Below are 21,403 nucleotides of genomic sequence, written 5' to 3' on the forward strand. Positions count from 1 at the left end.
CCAGCTTTTCCAATCAATCTTCATAACTGAAGCATCTCATCCCTAGAATCATTCTTGTAAACTTCCTCTGCACCCTCTCCAGTGCATTCATATCTTTCCTTAAATATATTGTCCTGAAACTGTGTACAATCTTCAAGCTGAGAGCTAACTAGTGTTTTGTACAAGCTCAGCATAATCTCTCACTTTCAGTGCCACCCTTAACACAGCAGCCACAGGATGCTGTGTGCTTTAACTACACATTCCATCTCTCTAATGGCATAGAAACATATATACCCAGATCTCTCTGAGATGTATGCTTTGTTTTATAATGTTTCTCTGTGTTCTTTCTACCAAATGTACATTAAATGCACTGAACATCTGCCACCTATCTGTTCACCAATTTGTCACTGTTCTTTTCACTGTCCACCTCAAAGTTTAGGATGCTTGAACCTGAGGATTAATTTGTTACTCGTAGATATCAGTGATCTGTATGAAGAAGAGCAGAGCATGATTTTAATGTTCTGGGCAACATTTCTTACTATCAATTGCCCGTTTCTAATTGTCTTTAAGGTGATGGTGAGCCGCCTTCCTGATTGTTACAGTCCATGGAATGCAGGTGCAACCAGTGCTATTCGGATCTTGAAGTAATGGTGATATAGTTCCAAGTCAGAATTATGTATGGTGTGGAGGGTGAATTTGCAGCCAATGAGTATTCCTACCATTTCCCAAGTTTGTTTATTTTTCCTGCATTTTAAGACATTCAATAACTGTATAGACCACCCAAGGAAGTCATTAGGTGCCTTTTTGTATACTTCCATTTTACTGTATCTTGATCTAAATTTTGTTGAATTAAAATAAACATCTACGTTTGATTGTTTGCATTGCAAACTGATTTTATTTATACTTATGGTGTTAAAGTCCGACTAGATGTAATTAAATACAATGTTCACAATATGCTTTCCAATTGAGGTTAAAAGTCATTTTAAAATACTCGTACTGTATTTTTTATTTGAATTGTCATTATGTATATCTGTTCATTATGCAAATTTTAAGACATAAACCCCATTCAACCTCTTGTATGGAGCCTTTTTTGCGATGGTGTTTTCTGAATAGGGATAGTTTTGAAGCAGTAGAGGAGATAAAGTAATTGAGGAAAACCCATTTAATCGAGGAACTATTGTTGCAAAGATATCAGCCATTGCCTGGGGGAAAAAGATCATCACAAAAAGGAACTGAACTAACATAAGCTTAAGTAGAAGCCAAGGAAAGAAAGGAATTCAATTCCCTTTATCGTGATGTCCGAGAGCAATGGGATATTGCTCCCAATATTGACTATGAATTATTCAATGAAACCAGAATCAGTTTCATGCATAACGTTATACAAGAAATAATAATTGAAACGTATAATGCAGTAATTCTTCTGAAATGATGTAAAAGGCCAAGTAAATTCTTGGGATGGATTGTTAACTTCAGGTCAATTAAATGTGGTTGGGCCAGTAATACATATTACAAATTGTATATTTACAGTGGAAAAGAACTCTATGATGGCATCAACTTATTCCCCCGTCAGAAAGCATTTATTTTTAGTTGTTCATGTGGTCTCACCTTATAGCTCTTCTAATGAAGACTTCTGAGCATAAGCTTCCCTCAAGACTTTGAACTTGACCTGAATTCATGCAATCTACCTGCATTCGTTTGGCCTGCATTTTCTAAGATGTCTTTGTGTTAGAAAGGTGTTAGAGAGTGTACAGAAAATATTTATTTGAATCATATCTGAACTGAGAAACGTAAGTGTTTCCTTCCTCCATACAATGATTCTTACAAGAACAGAATATATACAACGAATTAGTCTTGATTATCCTTGAATTTATGGTTCAAAAAGGAACAAAGCCACAATACAGATCCCTTTTATTTTGTTTGCAAAAAATATACTTTATTTATGTTACCATTGAATGCACCACAAAACAGTTCAAGTACAATAAATAATCGTATTTCACACTGGAGCATTGCACTCTTTAGTGCAGCCAGCCAAGTGCAAAAATGGAACGACTTAAATAATAAGGTTTATTTCATAATAGCAACAAGTACAATACATTTTATCAGGCAAAATCACTAGACATTTAGGGAGCAGATACATCTGAAAGCTAGAATAAAACTCCTTGTCTGCACCAATGTGCCTGTTCCAACTGCTCCGCCCCTGTCACCCAATTTGAGGTCCTGCTGGACATAATCCATATATCTTATCCATTGGGGGGAGTAGATATCACTATGCGATATTGTCCTGTAGACCATGGGGTTGATGCCAGGATTGAGGTACTTGTTTTTAAACACACTCTACCTTAGGTGACTGAAGACTGTGCTCACTTTTCCAGTTCAGTGTTGAACCTTGTTGGCAGTGGGATCCTAGTGTCCATGAATTTTGCTAAGGTGGGGTGGGGGTGCAGTGTGATGGAGGCAGTTTGGTAGAGAATAATTGTTCTACAGATGTTTGGCGTTTGGCCATCATATGTCTTAGTGAAGGTATTGATGGTTTGGAGCTTGTCTTCTGGGTATGTGTAAGCATCATCTTTGTGATGTGGTTTAATGATGAAGCTCTTCTGCTCCACATCACCAGGCAGCTTGCTGAGGATGAAGCAGGTCATTGCAGCAAGGAGAAGAACTTTAATGTGATCATAAAACCTTGCTTGAGCCTTGTCTGAATGTGAATTGGAACTGAAGTAAATCTTGTGGTGTTTAGAATCATGATATTTCACACTTGCTAGAAATTCATTTTTCTGGTGGGCACCATCTGGTCAGATGTAACTCAGTTAAATTAAGAATGACCTCTTAATTCCAATCATCATACAACACTATCCCTGCTGGAATCAACATTACCTATCCCTAGATCCAGGTGTCATTACCTAAAATGAAATCTTAGTTCTGAGCCATGGGTTATTATTGACTTACCTTAGCATGTAACATGTTTGGTGTAATCAGGTGCATTTGGGGGAGCTGGGAGCACAAATCAAAACTTTGAAACCAGTCTATTCCAGATCTACAGTCTCACCATTTTTTACAAGCAAACAAATGGTTTCCCTTCATCACTTACGCCCTAACACACCTTTCTCCTCCTCCCACCAATTGCCCCAACACAATTTCATTCTCTCCTTGGTTCCCATAGTGCATTTGTGCAAGTCATTTCCTAATTATTCCCAATCTGTAGATGTATCAGCTTTACTTTTGTCTGTTTTGTTTTGTAAAATCACACCACTTTAGAGTCATATAGCATGGAAATAGAATCTTTGGTCCAACTAATCCATGCCAAACATAATCCCAAAATAAACTAGTCCCACCTGCCTGCTCCTGGCCCATATATCTTTTCCATTCACGTACTTGTTTAAGTGTCTCCTATATGTTGTAACTGTGCCCACATCCATCACTTCCTCACGAAGTTCATTCCACACAGGAACCACCCTCTGTGTAGAAAGAATTTGCCCTGATTTCTTTTAAACCTCTCTCGTCTCACCTTAAAAATATTCCCTCTAGTCTTGAAATCCCTCATCCTAGGGAAAACATACCTACCATTTACCCTATTTATACCTGTCATGAATTTACCTGCATTCTTGGTCCAACTTCCTTCTAAGAAAATAGATGACCATAGGAGTTGGGTTGTCATGTTGAGGTTGTAAAGGGCATTGATGAGACCTCCTCTGGAGTACTATATGCAGTTCTAGTCATCCTGTTATAGGAAGGATATTAAACTGGACACGGTTCGGAAAAGATTTACTGGGAATGGAGGATTGAGATATAAAAAAGACTAGAAAGACTGGGATTCTTTTCACTGGAGCATAGGAGGTTGAGGATTGACATTATTGAGGTTTATAAGTTAATGAGAGGTACAGGTAAGGTGAATGACAAAGGTCTTTTTCATAGGATGGAGGAGTTCAAACCTAGGGGGTCACATTTTTAAAATGAGAGGAGAAACATTTAAAAAGGATGAGGGGCAGCATTTTTACACAGAGAATGGTTGTGTGTGGTAATTCCAGAGGAGATGGTGGATACAGATATAGTTAAAACATTTAGAGGATATTTGGGTAAGTTCAATGAATAAAAAAACGTTTGGAGGCATATGGGCAAGTGCAGGAAAGTGGGACTAGTTTGCAATCATGGTGGCCATGGATGGTTGGACCAAAGCATCTGTTTCCATGCTTATTGACTCTACAGCACCATTCTGTGAGAGACCCTCTTTTCCCTTCAGACTTTAATGCTAAAATTACAAGATTCCCTGTTACGTTCCTGGAAGTTTGGACTGCTTGATCATCAACATGATGTGGGTATCGGTGTAAGAGAAAGCGTCAGGGCACCCTGGGTCAGATTGTCTCAGTGGTGGAAGCAGAATCTTTGGAAATTTTTAAGACAGAAGTGGATAGATTCCTGTTATGCAAGGGGCTGAATGGTTACTGGGGTGGTTTTTTGTTCTTATTTATGGGATGTGGGCATTGCTGGCTGGGCTAGCATTTATTGCCTTAATTCCCTTGAGAAGGTGGTAGTGAGATGTCGTTTTGAACTCATTCTGGGTAATCTAAGATGGAGGACAGGAAAAATTGTGGCTGTAAGAGTTACTCTGTTTTTGAGGTATTTTAGATGTTGGAGGTGATTTTCTCGAATTCCAGGAGGAATAATTACTAACTTATAAGCTGTTGCAATGTGTTGGAACTTTGGAGGGGGGGTGGGGGGTGGAGAAAGATCAAAACAACAGCACTTTTAAAAGGAGGAAGAGAGAGACAGAGGCAGAGACCACATGGTCAGAGAAAGAAACTGACATTGCTGTGTGACAGCAGTCAGTCTGCACAGCTACTGCCATTGCTGTTTGAGTTCAGTATCTCTGGACATCGGAGTGCTTCTAAGAAAAATGAACAAACAGTGAAATTCACAGATGACCTTGGAGGAACCTGTGTGTAAGAGTTCACAGCACTGGAGAAGGTAAGTGCTTAGTTTTTAAGTGTAACCTTGCTGTAAATCTATAATACATAGTAGAGAGAGTTCTTTTTTGATTATATGAGATCTGCCTCTGTATTAAATTTTAAAAATACAAAACATAGGTACTAAGTTAGCCTTGAGCAGTGTTTTTAAAAGAGCAGTAAGATGGTGCTATTTTCTGGGTCTGTAGATTGTTGAGCAAAGATGACCTATAAAAGAGTGACATGCTCTCCTGTCAGATGTGCGAGATAAGGGAGAGTTTCCATGTTACTGATGATTATGTCTGCAGGAAGTGTCTTTGGTTGTGAATCCTATCAGATCACATAGATCAGTTGGAGCGGCACTTAGAGGCAATGAGGAATTTACAGGAGCTATGGGATGCAATGAATGACAGTTGTAGAAAGGGAGAAAAACCATAGATATGGTCAGGTAGATGGGTTACTTCCAGGGAAGGTAGGGGAGGGAGGCACGTTTGCAGGAGTCTCCCATAGCTATCCCCATCTCAAACAAGTAAGCTACTTTGGAAAATGTAGGGGGTGATGGACTCTCAAAGGAATATAATACAATCAGCCAAGTTTCTGGTACTGAGGCTGGCTGGAAAGTAAGGAGGGGTATGTCAGGTTTTAAGCGATCGATTGTGATGGGGGACTTTCTAGTCAGAGGCATAGACAGACATTTCTGTGGTCTGCAGTGAGAAATCAGAATGGCGTGTTATGTCCCTGGGACCAGGATCAAGGGTATCTCGGAGAAAGTGCAGAATATTCCCAAAGGGGACAGGGACCAGCAGGAGGGCCTAACGACATACGAAGGGAAAAGGATAAGATTCTGAAGGGAGAATATAGAAAGTTAAGCAGAAATTTAAAAAGGTGGTCCTTGAGGATAATAATGTTTGGATTATTCCTGGTACTACGAGCTAGGAATAGGAGGATAGAGCAAATGAACGTGTGGCTGAGGAGCTGGTGCAGAGGAGAAGGGTTCATGTTTTTGGATCATTGGAATTTCTTCTGGGGCTGAAAAGGAGCAACTCAAACAGGGCAGGCAGGAACAAAACAGAGAATGAGGTAGGATTGATAAACTGCATTTATTTCAATGCAAGAGGTCTAACAGGGAAGGCAGATGAACTCAGGGCATGGTTAAGAACATGGGACTGGGATATCATAGCAATTACAGAGACATGGCTCAGAACTGGCAGCTTATTGTACCAGGATACAAATGCTATAAGAAGGATAGAAAGGGGGGGAGGGGGGGCAAGCAAGAGGGAGAGTAGTGTTTTTGATAACGATTAACATTACAGCTGTACTTAGGGAGGATATTCCTGGGACTCTAACCTGGGAAATTATTTGAGAAACTGAGAAGTAAGAAAGGATCGATCACCTTCTTGAGATTGTACACTATAGACACCAAATAGTCAGTGGGAAATTGAGAAACAAATTTGTAAGAAGATTTCAGTTATCTGCAAGAATAATAGGGTGGTTGTGATAGGGGATTTTAATATTCCAAACATAGACTGGGACTGTTAAGGGTTTAGATGGAGAGGAATTTGTTAGATGTGTACAAGAAAGTGTCCTGATTCAAACATCAGAGGTATAGTTAGTAAGTTTGCAGATGACTCCAAAATTGGAGGTGTAATGGACAGTGAAGAAGGTTCCTTCAGAGTACAACGGTATCTTGATAGGTGAATGGGCCGAAGAGTGACTGTTGGAGTTTAATTTAGATAAATGTGAGGTGCTGCATTTTGAAAAAGATAGAACTTTGATGCTTAATGGTAAGGTCCTGGGGAGTATTGTTGAACAGAGACCTTGAAGTGCAGGTTCATAGTTCCTTGAAAGTGGAGCCACAGGTAGATAGGCTGGTGAAGAAGGCGTTTGGTATGCTTTTCTTTATTGGTCAGAGCATTGAGTATAGGAGTTGGGAGGTCATGCTGCAGCTGTAAAGGACATTGGTTAAGCCACTTTAAAATATTATGTCCATTTCTGGTTTCCCTCCCTTCTGAAGGATGTTATGAAACTTGAAAGGGTTCAGAAAAGATTTACAAGGATGTTGCCAGGGTTGGAGGATTTGAGCTATAGGGAGAGGCTGAATAGGCCAGGGCTGTTTTCCCTGGAGCATCAGAGGCTGAGAGATGACCTTCCAGAGGTTTATAAATTCATGAGGGACATGGATAGGATAAATAGACAAGGTCTTTTCCATGGGGTGGAGGTGTCCAGAACTAGAGGGCATAGGTTTAGGGTGAGAGGGAAAGATTTAAAAGGGACCTTAAGGGGCAAGGTTTTCACGCAGAGGGTGGTGTGTGTAAGGAATGAGCTGCCAGACGAAGTGGTGGAGGCTGTACAATCACAGCATTAAAAGGCATCTGGATGAGTATATGAATAGGAAGGGTTTGGAAGGATATGGGCCAAATGCTGGCACATGAGACTAGATTTGTTTTAGATATCTGGTTGACATGGACGTGTTGGACCGAAGGGTCTGTTTCCGTGCTGTATATCCCTATGACTCCATTTGTTGTAGTTAGACCTACAATGCTGCTTGGGAAGTGTTTCCAGGATTTTGACCAAATTACACTTAAGGAATGGCAATATATTTCCAACTCAGGATGTTGAGTGACTTGGAGAGGAACTTGCAGATAGTAGTGTTCCCGTGTATCTGCTGCCCTTGTCCTTCTGTTGGTAATGGGTTTAGAAGGTGCTGTCCAAGGAGACTTGCTGACTTTCTGTAATGCATGTTGAAGATAGTATACACTGTTGCTACTGAGTGTTAGTGATGACTGTTATGTATGTTTGTGGAGGCACTATCCTATTGATATTGTCAGTAGACTGGTAATTCAGAGAATCAGGTCATATTCTGGGGGCCCAGGTTTGAATTGCAACACAGAAGCAGATGGAATTAAAAATCTAAGTAGCCGTAGATACAGTTGCAATATTTAAAAGACATTTGGACGGGTACATGGATAGGAAAGATTGGGAGGGATTTGGCCAAATGCAGGAAAATAGGACCAGTTCAGTTCAAGAAACCTGGTCAGAATGGATGAGATGGGCTGAGCAGATTGTTTCCGTTATGTGTGCCTCTGTGATTCTAATTATACTATATGATTCACTATACAATGATTGAAATTCCCTTATTTTTGCATAATTTCTGACCATGATGTGGTCCTTTACTTTGTCCACCTGTACTTTTCATAATTCAGAAGTATTTTATTCATTTGATGCTATTTTCTCTTGTATTTAGCTGCCACCCACTAGAGTCATAGGGGTTTTGGTCAGAATTGGTACCAACACATGAATCAGTTCTCAACACCATTCTGATCATCAGCTCACATGGACAGGATCCTCTGCTTTTGGAAAGGCTGGCCCTGATGTACATTAAGCTGAGGGCAGGACCTCATCTCAATGCCTCTCCTATCTCCTTCTTAAGTCTTTTTATCATTATAAAGTTCATCTTCTCTACCTGGTGATTAGGAGTTATGGGCCACATGCCATTTTCCTTGTATGCCTAGAAATTTCGGGATGATCTGCATAACTATCGAGTTATGCTTCCCTGACTTGATTCCATGTTTTTTGGGGCAATACCTCTTCATTCCCTATGTCAAACTACTCAAGAACTTTACAGTCCCTATTCCCAAATTCTATACCTTCATTCTCCTCTGCCATGGTGAAGACTGATGTGAAGTACTCAATTAACATCCCACCTTTGTTCTCCAGGTCCAGGCATAGATTGCGCCCCCTTGGTCTCTCCTGGATCCTACTGTTTCTCTGGTTATCTTCCTTCCTTTGATATACTGAATAAAAATCTTAGAATTCCCCCAATCTTACCTGCCAGCATTTTCTCATGTCCCTTCTTCGCTCTATTAATTGCTTTAAGTTTCCTCCTGCACCCCATGAGCAGTGAATTAGGTACTCCCCAGGAGTTTCAGCAAGTGTTGACTGCAATACTCTATTTCATGGCCTACTCCTGCTCTATTTCTTCTGATCCTACTGAACAACATAATCGATGCACCACACCACATGGACTATACCACTTCAAGAAGTCACTTCATTATCACCTTGTCAAAGTCATTTGGGATGGATATGAAAGCATAATATAATCAATAGTCCGGAACTTCTCTTGTTGCATACAGAATGAAGAAAAATCATTAATTAGCTTTTCCACATATTGCTCTTTAATCACAAGCCCTGCCTTTTTTTCCCTGTAGAATTGATTTTAATAAATTTCTCAGGATTTTGCAAATTTTGCCCAAAACGTTGATTTTACTGCTCCTCAGATGCTGCCTGAACTGCTGTGCTCTTCCAGCACCACTAATCCAAAATCTGGTTTCCAGCATCTGTAGTCATAGTTTTAACACAATTGCAAATGTGGTAAAAACAAAGGCTAGAAAATATTGGGATAAGGGAACTTTGTATAGAATTTTATGTTGTGTTTCACTGAAAGTAACAACTGTTGTTTTAATCTTGGGAAAGGGAGACCTTGGATGGCATTAGAATTCAACAGTGTTGTCAATGATGAATGCTTGATTTGAAGTACTTAATGTTATTGTAATGTCCACAGGAGTTGTTTCTTCTGCTGTTACATAACTGAGGAATTAACTCCTGATTACTGTATATCAGGTGACTGATATATTCTGGCTATCTGATTCACACAGCTCAATGTGTTGAGGCAAAAACAAAAATTGTTGGCAAAATTCAGTAGGTCTGGCAGCATCCAAGGGGAGAAAGCAGAGTTAATGTTTCAAGTCCAATTCACTTCATCAAAACACACTGGTGAAGACTTTTGACACGTTGAAAACCTTAATAGAAAATAATGAAGGGCAAAGCAATCTTTTAAATAGCCCTCAATTAATACTTCAAAAACAAATTATCTGGTCACCATCACATTGTACTTTCTGGGATCTTGTTGTGTGCAAATTGATTGTCATGTGTCCTACACTACACCACTTACTGCATTTGAAAGGTGCTTTAGTGGCTGTAAAGAACTTTGAGGCATCCCAGTGATCATGAAAAGTGCCATAAAAGTGTGAGTTTTTTTTCAACACAATAGCATTGCAGATGCTTTCTTTGAGTTGAGCTGTATTGTATTAAAACTACTAAAATTAAATTTTATCAAAACCCAGCCCAGATGTCCTCCAAGAATAACTGTGTAAGTTAAGCACCTCCCAGCCAGTCAAGTATGATGTTGAAGTCTTGTAACTGTAATAACAGAGAGAACCTTACAAAATTTGTTCAGTTAAGACCCTAATAATGGTAACGTGATAACAATCAGATAATCTGTTCTTAGTTGTTGGTTGGGGGATAAATGTTGGCAGGGATACTAGGGAGAATACCCCTTCTCTTCCGATAATGAGATGGAATAATGTATGCTGACCTTTGGTTTGTTAACATCTGTCCTGGGAGACTGCAGCACTACAAGTGCAGCACTTGCTTAATACTGCACTGCAGCATTAACAAAGAGACTGCTCAAGTATATGGGGTGTAACCTGAGCCTATTGACTCAGAGGCAAGAATGCTACATGAGTGACCCAGAGTTGACTTCAGCTCAAGTTTCCTTCAAGAACATTTATGTAAGCTTTTAATGAACAACAGCATTTTGCTGATCTGTGTCTTGCATGTAGAATTATAGAATCTTTACAGTGTGGAAGCAGGCCATTCGGCCCATTGAGTCCGCACTGACCATCTGAAGAGTATCCAGACCCACCTCCCTACATTATCCCTGTGACTCTGCGTTTCCTATGTCTTATCCAACTAGCCTATATATCCCTGGACACTATGGGCAATTTAGCACAGCCAATTCACCTAACCTATCCATAGTTTGACTTTGGGAGGAATTTGGAGCACCAGGAGGAAACCCATGCAGACACAGGGAGAATGTGCAAACTTCTCGCAGACAGTTGTCCGGAAGTAGAATCAACACCAGGTCTCTGGCGCTGTGAGGCAACAGGGCTAACCACTGAGCTGCCATGCCATATTTGGATTGATGTCTTTTTTTGTTTAGTTCTGGGAAGTCATCAGTGATGAACATGGCATTGATCCTACGGGAACCTATCGTGGAGAGAGCGACCTGCAACTGGAGAGGATGAATGTCTACTACAATGAAGCCACAGGTATCGACTTTGCATCATTTCAGGTGCTTCCAGCTATTCGTATTAATTTATAGCTCATTTTCTGCATAAAAGCATATATCTCCTTCTGACTAGGTGGTAAGTTTGTGCCTCGTGCTATCCTTGTGGATCTGGAACCTAGTACTATGGATTCTGTTCGTTCAGGACCCTTTGGACATCTCTTCAGACCAGATAATTTTGTGTTTGGTAAGCAAAGTCTTAAGTAAACATTGGTAGTACTTTGTAACTCTTGTGTGGTAGAGCCATGGAATTCAACCTAGATAAATTCCTCATGAGTTTAATGCAAATACTTGTTTTCCATAGTTGACGGTTGATTAATAATTTGCCTTTGTTTTTGAAATGTACTTCAGCATCTGGGGATTTATTTTAGAAGAGCCCTAAATTAATGATGCTTAGTAACCTACAGATGTCTACAATAGGAGATGACAAGATTCTGGAAATGAAGAATGATTTAAAGGTGAACTCCACAAAAATATTAAATTACCCTGCCTCCACAACCTTCTGAGGCAGAGTTCCAAAGTTGCATAACCCTCTCAGAGAAAATAATTCTCCTAATCTCTGTCCTAAATAAGTGGCCCCTATTTTATAGGAGCTCTCCCTGGTACTAGACTCACCCCCAGGTAGAAACATGCTTCACACTTCCACCTTGTTAAAACTGTTCAGAATCTTACTTGTTTCAATTAAGTCATCCCTCATTCTCTGACCTAAAGTGGAAACAAACCTAACCTATCCAACCTGAGAAGACAGCCAAATCATTCCAGGTATCAATCTGATAAATCTCATGTAAACTACTTCCAATGTATTTACATCCTTCCTTAACTAAGGAGGCCAAAACTGCACACAGTACTTAATGTCATGAGTGCCTTGTATGTTTCAAACATTACAACCTTACTTTTGTGTTCAGTTTGTCTCTTAATAAAGAAAGGTATTTCATTAGCCTCCTTAACAACTTGCTGTAGCTTCATGCTAACTTATTGTGTCTGACATTTCAGAGATCTACCTGCATCTTGGAAATCTGCCATCCTTCTCCATTTAAGTAACGCTCTGCTTTTGAGTTCTTCCTGCCGAGTGAACAATTTCAGATTTTCCTTCATTATTTTCCGCTTAATCAACCTATCAATATTCATCTGAATCCTCTTTATGTCTTCTTCACAAAATACTTTCCTACCTATTCTTTGTGTCTGCAAATATAGCTACTGTGCCTTCACTTCCATCACAGACAAAACCTATCCTGTCCAACCTTTCCTTATAAGACAACCCACTCAGTTTAGAAAGCCTTTTCTGAACAAACTCCAACAAGTTTACATCCTTCCTTAAACAGAATAGAATACAAATTTATTGTTAAATATAATTTCACAAGAAAAATACAGTGAAAGGTTTATAACTCGCCCCACCACAGCACCTACATCAATGACAGGAGTCATACATAAGAATGAAAAAAAAAGGTTAAATTAAGACAACGTTAATCACTTCAGTTGACAGCTCCTGGGCTTGTGGACATCTGATGTAAGGAATGATGGAATATCCTGAAGACGCAGCCTTGATGAGATTGCTATGCCGGCCTGCTGAAATACTGAGCTAGAACCCTCTGCTGAAGAAAACTGCCTTGCCAGGTTGAGACCACCACTCCTGGACAAGACCACGTGCTAGGCCACTGGAATACCTGGATGCTGATGATGAAGAAGACCTCCAAACGGGACCAAGACCTCCACGCTGGGACAAGATTGTCTCACCAGGAAACCACCCAGACTGGCTTTCTCTTCAGGCACCTGGGCTGAGCTGTGGACCTGGAGCCTCGGCCTAACCTGCAAGTCCAAGGTGGCAGAGTCAGCCTGGGACCTGTTCCTTGCTCACCGGGAGAACCTGGGTGGGGGTGGAGCCATGTGCAGCTCGTCTGGGTGTTGCTGCTGCTGCTGGAGGCCACCTCCTTCACCTGCCACTCTTCAGGCTTTAATGAAATTTAAGATTAAAAAAAGAAAAATAGCAAAAGCAAAAATAAATAATGAAAAAGAAAGCCCGAGCTCAGCCCCCTATTCTGCCACCATCTTGAAAGATAATAAAGTAATAAATTATTAATATATGCATGGTACTCCAGATGAAATCTCAACCCTGTATAAGTGAAACAGTAACCTATCTATTTTTTGTAATCAGTTCCCCTTGTGATAAGTGATAGGATTCTATTTGCGTTTGAATTACTTGGTGGACTGTGATGTTTTTGCAATTCATGCACAAGAATACCCAGATCCCTCTGCATCTCAGAACTATATAATTTCTCACTATTCATCCAGCCAATCTGAACACTTTCACATTTTCTCACATTATACTCTATTTGCGATATTTTTGCCCGCTCACTTAACCTTCTATGCTTTTTTTTGTAACCTCTTTGTGTCCTTTTCAGAAGGTACATTCCTAACTATCTTTGTGTCATCAGCATATTTGGCAAACCTAACTTCCATCACTTCATCTAAGTAACTTTAATAAATGGTAAACAATTGAAGTCCCAGGATTGATCATTGAGGCACATCAGTTGTTACATCTTGGACTCTTAACCTATTCCATGTTAGGCAACCAGTCTTCTAACAATATCAATATGAGACCTCCTACACCATGAGCTTATATTTTCCACAACAACCTCTGATGTAGTGCCTTAGCAAAATGCTTTCTGGAAATATAAACAAAGTTCATCTACCAGTTTCCCTTTATCCACAACAAATGTTAACTCCTTGAAACAAAATCATGTTTACTGTGCCTGATTTCCTTGAGCTTAGCCAGTTTCCATATTGTAACTTGTTTAATAATACCTCCTAATATTTTCCATCTGACAGATTTTAAGCTAACTGGCCTATAATTTTCTGCTTTTCATCGCCAGTTTTGAATAAAGGAATTACATTTGATATTGACTAATTTAATGGAACCAACTTGAATAAAGGGAGTTGAAACCAATGCATAAACTATCTTACTAGCCACTTCCTCTAAAATCCTAGGATGAAATCTATCAGGGCCTGGGTATTTGTCTGCCAGTTTTTCTCTGGAGATTGTGATTTTTCTAAGTGCTTCCCTCTCTTTCATTTTCTGATTTATCACAGTTTCTGGGATATGACCTACATTACTGTACGGAAAGACGTGGAAACTAGGTAACTCAGGAAAATAAACAAACAGTGATGTCTTGAAGAGAGTCCACATCACAGAAGAGAAGTTATCTGACGTCCCCGGGACCTGATCAAGTGTATTCCAGAACACTTTGGAAGCTAAGGATGAAATTGTGGGGCTCCTAGTGCAAATACTTATATCATTGATAGCAATGGGATAGGTGCCGGAAGACTGGAGGGTGGCTAATGTTGTGCCATTATTTAAGAAAGGCTGCAAGGAAATGCCAGGGAACTACAAATTGATGGGTAAGTTGTTGGAACGGATTCTGAGAAACAGGATCTAATGCAGTTGGAGAGGCAGGAACTAATCAGGGATAGTTAGCATTGCTTTGAGTGTGGGAAATCATGTCTCAAACTTGTTTCAGTTTTTTGAAGAGGTGACTAAGAAGCTAGTTGAAGGCAAAACAGAAGATGTCTACATGAACAAGAAACAGAAATTGTGTGAAAAAACTCAGCAGGTCTGGCAGCATCTGTGAATAGAAATCAGATTTAATATTTTGGGTCCAGTGACCGTCTTCAGTTGTGTCGGTTGTCTACATGGTCTTTAGCAAGGCCTTTAACAAGGTTCCAAATGGTAGCTTAGTAAGTTTGACAGTCAGGGACAGAGGGTGGTGCAAGAGAGTTGTTTTTCAGAATGGAGGACTGTGACCAGTGGTGTGCCACTGTGCTGGCTCCACTGTTGTTCATAATGTACATAAACAGTTTGGATGAGAATAAAGGAGGCATGGTTAGTAAGTTTGCAGATGATATCAAAATTGGGGTTATAGTGGACAGTGAAGAAGATTATCTAAAAATACAATGGAAGCTTGAACAACTGTGCCAGTGGGCCAAGGAATGGCAGATATTTAGTTCAGAGAAATGTGCCATGTGGCATTTTGGTGAGACAAAGCAGAGCATGGCCTACACAATGGTAGGGCCCTGGGAAGTGTTGTTAAACAGATACCTAAGGGTGCAGCTGTATAATTCCTTGAAAGTGGGGTCACAGGTAGTCAGGGTGGTGAAGATGTTTGGCTTCATCGGTCAGAGCATTGTGTACAGGAGTGTGACATCATGTTACAATTATACAAGATATTGATACGGCCACATTTGGAGTATTACGTACAATTCTAGTCGCCTTGCTGTTGGAAGGATGTTATTAAACTGGAAAGGGTGCAAAAATGACTTACAAACATGTTACCGAGACTGGAAGGTTTGAATTACAAGGAGAGATCGGATAGGCTAGGGGTTTTCTCCCTGAAACAACTCCACTAATAGACCCTGTATTTACATGTCCATAATATTTGTCACAGGTCCTGTTTCCTCAGAGTGAGCAGAACTTCTCACACTCCTATTTATCTCTGTCAGCCTGACAGAGTCCCTGATTGGACCAGGTTAACAGTCTCAATGCTGAAACTTATATTCTACGAGATCCACCTGGCTGACCTCTTTAGTCACTACAAATACTACCTTTAACATACCCATTTAAGCATAGATGGTAGGTCTGTCCCTTTTAAATTTTTCTTAGTCATTGGGATGTATCTATTCTGTGTGGTCCAAAATATCCCCTTAGAGATCTGCCTCTGCCTCTTTCTCTCTATCCTTTAACATAATTTACCAACTCATTTTAGCCAGATCTGTTTTCAGTCCTTCATAAGTGCCCTTATTTAAAATTTTAAAGTAGTCTTGGACCCACTCTCCTCTCCCTCAAATTAAATGTAAAATTCTTGCATATTATGGTTGTTGCATCCCTTTAGATTTTATTAGATGATAGCCTGAGAAGGGAACAGGTGCCACCCTACTGACCCACCCTTGGATTAGAATTAGAATCCCTACAGTGTGGAAACAGGCCCTTCGGCCCAACAAGTCCACACCGACCCTACTAAGAGTAATCCACCACTACCCTATATTTACCCCTGACTAATAACCTACACTATGGGCAATTTAGCATGGCCAATTCATCTGACCTGCACATCTTTGGATTGTGGGAGGAAACCAGAACACCGGGAAGAAACCCCCACAACGGGGAGAATGTGCAAACTCCACACAGACAGTCACCCGAGGCTGGAATCGAACCCAGGTCCCTGGCGCTCTAAGGCAGCAATGCTAACCACCATATTTGTGGATAAGCATACACTACTAGAACAACAACCGTATTCACTAAATTAATTCCTAGGAAAGCATTCCTTTACAGCAGCATTTGTAGCATGAAGGGGGAATTCAGCAACATGACAGAAAATGGAGGACACAACCAATTGATGAGACTGTCTATGCAACAACACCGAAGAAGAAATATACAAAAGAGAAATGACAATAGAAATGCTATTGATTATTTTGAGAAACAAAAAGAATTTAGGATTTACAATAGGACGATGAATCCCAGAAGTGTTCAGTGTATTTTGAGTGCAATCAAACCTTTTATTACATCAAGACCCGTCCTAGATGTGAAAGTAGTATTTGAAACTAAACATGAAGTGGAAGATTCAGAGATGTACAGACCCTTCGGTCCAACTCGTCCATGCCGACCAGATATCCTAAATTAATCTAGTCCCATTTACCAGCATTTGCCCCATATCTTTCTAAACCCTTCCTATTCATATACCCATCCAGATGCCTTTTAAATGTTGTAATTGTACCAGCCTCCACCACTTCCTTTCACAGCTCATGCCAAACAAGCACCATCCTGGGGAAAGACCGTGTCTACTTACTGTATCCACGTTCCTTATGATTTTATAAAGTGCAACTCTCTGTGTAAAGAACCAACCTCAGCCTCTGATGCTCCAGGGAAAAAAGCCACAGACTATTCAGCCTCTTCCTATCGGTCAAACCTTCCAATCCTGGCAACATCCTTGTAAATCTTTTCTCAACCCTTTCAAGTTTCACAACATCTTTCCTGTAGATGTACTCAATGCACTGACCAATAAAGGAAAGCAAAACAAGCGCCTTCTTCACTATCCTATCTACCTGTGACTACACTTTCGAGGAACTTATGAATCTGCACTCCAAGATCTCTTTGTTCAGCAACACTCACCAGGATTTGGAATATTGCATACAGTTCTGGTCACCACCTTATTGGAAGGATGCGGAAGTATTGGAAAGGGTTCAGAGGAGATTTACTAACATGTTGTCTAGATGTCTTATGAGGAAAGGCTGAAGGACTTGAGACTGTTTTCATTGGAGAGAAGAAGGTTGAGAGGTGACTTAATTGAGACATACAATTAATCAGAGGGTTAGATAGAGTGGAGAGTGAGAGCCTTTTCCCTCAGATGGTGATGGCTAGCATGAGGGGACATTGCTTTAAGTTGAGGAGTGACAGATGCAGGACAGATGTCAGAGGTAGTTTCTTTGCTCAGAGAGTAGTGGGGCATGGAGTGCTCTGCCTGCAACACTAGTAGACTGGCCAAATTTAAGGACATTTAAATGGTCATTGGATAACATATGAATGAAAATGGAATGGTGTAGGACAGATGGGCTTTAGATTGGTTCCACAGGTTGGTGCAACATCGAGGGTCAAAAGGCCTGGCCTGCGCTGTAATATTCTATGTACGTGCCCTCCAGTCCCAGGCAGCATCCTGGTAAATTTCCTCTGCACCCTTTCTGAAGCTTCCACATTCTTCCTGTGATGAGGTGACCAGAACTGAATACAATATTCCAAATGTGGTCTAACCAGGACTTTATAGAGCTGCAGCATAACCTCGCAGCTTTTAAACTCAATCCCCCTGCTAATGAAAGTGAACACATCGTACACCTTCTTCACAACCCTATCAACTTGAGTGGCAACTTTGAGGGATCTATGGACATGGTCCCTCTGTTCCTCCACACTGCCAAGAATTCTGCCTTTAACCCTGTAATCTTCATTCAAATTTGATCTTTCAAAATGAATCACTTCACACTTCTTCAGGTTGAACTCCATCTGCCACTTGTCAGCCCAGCTCTGCATCCTGTCAATATCCTATTGCAACCTACAACAGCCCTCTACACCATCCACAACTCCATCAACCTTCATATCATTGGCAAACTTACTAACCTACCCTTCCACTTCCTCATCCAAATCATTTATAAAAATCACAAAGAGCAGAGGTCCCACAACACCACTGGTCACTGAGCTCCAGGCTGAATACTTCCCAACTCCTGGGGCAGCCAATTCTGTATCCAGACAGTCAAATGTCCCTATAGCCCATGCCTCCTTACTTTCAGAATGAGTCTACCATGGGGAATCTTATCAAATGCCTTGCTAAAATCCATACACACCCACTGCTCTACCTTCATCAATGTGTTTTGTCACATCTTCAAAGAATTCAATAAGGCTTGTGAGACATGACCCGCCACTCACTCACAAATCCATGTTGACTATCTTATCAAACTATGCTTTTCCAAATAATTATAAATCTTATCTCTCAGAATCCTCTCCATAATTTGCCCACCACCGACATAAGACTGATTAGTCTGTAATTCCCAGGATTATCCCTATTCCCTTTCATGAACAAAGGAATAACATTTGCCACCCTCCAATCATCTGCTACTACTCCAGTGTACAGTGAGGATGCAAAGATCATTGTCAAAGACACAGCAATCTCCTCCCCCACTTCCTGTAGAAACATTGGGTATATCCCGTCTGTTTTTGTTTTTCAAAATTTCCAGCACATCATCTTTAACATCAACCTGTTCGAGCATTTCAACCTGTTTCACACTGTCCTCACAAGTGACAAAGTCCCACTCACTAGTGAATACTGAAGCAAAGTATTAATTAAGGATCTCTCCTACCTACTCCAACGCTGGGCACAAGCTCCCTCCACTATTCCTGACTGGCCCTATTCTCACTCTGGCTATCCTCTTGTTCCTCACAAGTGTAGAACGCCTTAGGGTTTTCCTTAATCCTACCCATCAAGGCTTTTCATGCCTCCTTCTAGCTCTCCTAAGTCCATTCTTCAGTTCCTTCCTGGCTACCTTGTAACCCTGTAGAGCCTACTCTGAACCTTCCTTCCTCAACCTTAAGTACGCTTCCTCTTCCTCTTGGCTAGATGTTCCATACCTCTTGTCATCCAAGATTCCTTCACCCTACCATCCCTTCCTTGCCTCAGTGGGACAAAGCTATCCAGCGCTCACACCAAGTGCTTCCTAAACAACATTGGCACGGTGGCTAGCACTGCAGCCTCACAGTGCCAGAGACCTTAATGTGACTGTCTGTGTGGAGTTCGATTCCACCCTAATGTGACTTTCTGTGTGGAGTTTGCACATTCTACCTGTGTCTGCATGGGTTTCCTCCAGGTGCTCCGGTTTTCTCCCATAGCCCAGAGATGTGTACGTCAGGTGAATTGGCCATGCTAAATTGCCTGGAGCATTTAGGGGTGTCTGAGTTAGGTACATTAGTTAGTGATAAATGTTGAATAATAACGATATGGGAACAGGTATGGGTGGGATACTCTTTGGCGGGTCGGTGTGAACTTGAGGCAAATGGCTTGATTGCATACTGGGATTGTATGATTCTATGATTTCTGTTGTGCATTTCCCTGAGAATCCCAATTTGTGCTCCACCGTTCCTGCTTAATAGCATTGTAAGCCCCCCTCTCTCAATTAAATACTTTCACATACCATCTGGTCCTATCCCTCTCCATGACTGTCGTAAAGGTCAGGGAGTTGTGATCACTATCACCGAAATGCTCTCCCACTGAGAGATCTGAACCTGACCTGGTTTGTTGCTAAGTACCAAATCCAATTGGGCCTCCCCTCTAGTTGGCCTATTTACATATTGTGTCAGGGATCTTTCCTGTACACACCTGACAAAATCTGCTCCATCCAAACTATTTGCACAAGGAGGTTCCATCAATATTAGGGAAGTTGAAGTCACCCATGATAACAACCCTGTTACTTCTGCACCATTCCAAAACCACCTCCCAATCTGTTATTCCATGTCTCTGTTGCTATTGCGGGGTCAACAGAAAACCCTCAAATAACGAAACTGCTCCTTTCCTGTTTCTGACTTTCACCCATACTGACTCTGTCAACAAATCCCCCTCTACGAACTCCCTTTCTGCAGCTGTTATACTATCCCTGATGAACAATGCCACTCCACTTGTTTTACCTCTCTCCCTATTCCTTTTGAACCATCTAAATCCCGGAACATCGAACAACCATTCCTGCCCCAGTGATAACCAAGTCTCCATAATGGCCACCACATCGTAGCTCCAAGTACTGATTCATGCTCTAGTTCATCATTCTTATTCCTGACACTTCTTGCATTAAAATAGACACACTTCAACCCATCACACTGACTGTACCTTTGTCCTATTAACTGTCTATCCTTCCTTACAGACTCTGCACATCGTATCTGCCTGTTCACCAGCTACCCCATCTTCTGATCCATAGCTCCAGTTCCCATCCCCCTGCCAAACTAGTTAAAACCCTCCCAAAGTGCTCTAGTAAACCTCCTACCCAGGATATTGGTACCCATCCAGTTCAGGTGCAACCCATCCTCATTGTACAGATCCCAATGATCCACATATCTTAATCCGTCTTTCCTATACCAGCTCTGCAGCCATGTGTTCAGCTGCACTCACTGTCTGTTCCTAGTCTCACTTGCCTGTGGCACTGATAAGAATCCTGAGATTTCTACTCTGCTTGTCCTGCCTTTTAGCTTCAACCTAACTCCCTATATCCTCTTTTCAGGTCCTCATCCCTTTTCCTAGCTGTGTCATTGGTACCGATGTGTACCATGACTTCTGGCTGCTCACACTCCCCCTTAGGAATCCTGCAGACTTGATCCAAGACATCCCTGACCCTGGCACCTCAAAGGCAACATACCATGCAGGAGTCTTGTTTGTGACCACAGAATCTCCTGTCTGTTCCTCTAACCATTGAATCTCCTATCACTATTGCTCTCTTATTCTTCCCCCCACTTCGCTTCTGAGCCACAGAGCCAGGCTTAATGCCATAAACCTGGGAAGGATAGATAAATCCGCTGGGCCAGAAGGAATATACCCTAGGTTACTGCACGAGGGCAAGTGAAGAGATTGCTGAGCCTTTGGTGATGACCTTTGTGTCATCATTGACCACTGGAGTAGAGCCAGATGATTGGAGGATGACAATTGTTATTCTCTTGTTCAAGAAAGAGAATAGGAATAACCCTGGGAATTACAGATCGGTCAGTCTTAGATCAGTGGTGGGCAAATTATTGGAGATTCTTGGCAGTGTGGAGAAACAGCGGGATCATGGGGTCCATGTTCATAGATCC

General features: G+C 41.2%; 1 protein-coding gene across 1 annotated transcript in view; it reads left to right on the forward strand.

Annotated features, from left to right (window-relative positions):
- Nucleotides 1–21,403, forward strand: part of LOC132825794 (tubulin beta chain-like) — a 45,828-nt gene that overhangs the window by 13,101 nt on the left and 11,324 nt on the right. Inside the window, exons 2-3 of the mRNA XM_060841274.1 lie at nt 10,921–11,029; nt 11,123–11,233. Coding sequence (XP_060697257.1) covers nt 10,921–11,029; nt 11,123–11,233 — 220 coding nt within the window. The remainder of the gene's footprint in view (nt 1–10,920; nt 11,030–11,122; nt 11,234–21,403) is intronic.

The sequence above is a fragment of the Hemiscyllium ocellatum genome, chromosome 21 (assembly GCF_020745735.1).
Source record: "Hemiscyllium ocellatum isolate sHemOce1 chromosome 21, sHemOce1.pat.X.cur, whole genome shotgun sequence".
Classification (NCBI taxonomy): domain Eukaryota; kingdom Metazoa; phylum Chordata; class Chondrichthyes; order Orectolobiformes; family Hemiscylliidae; genus Hemiscyllium; species Hemiscyllium ocellatum.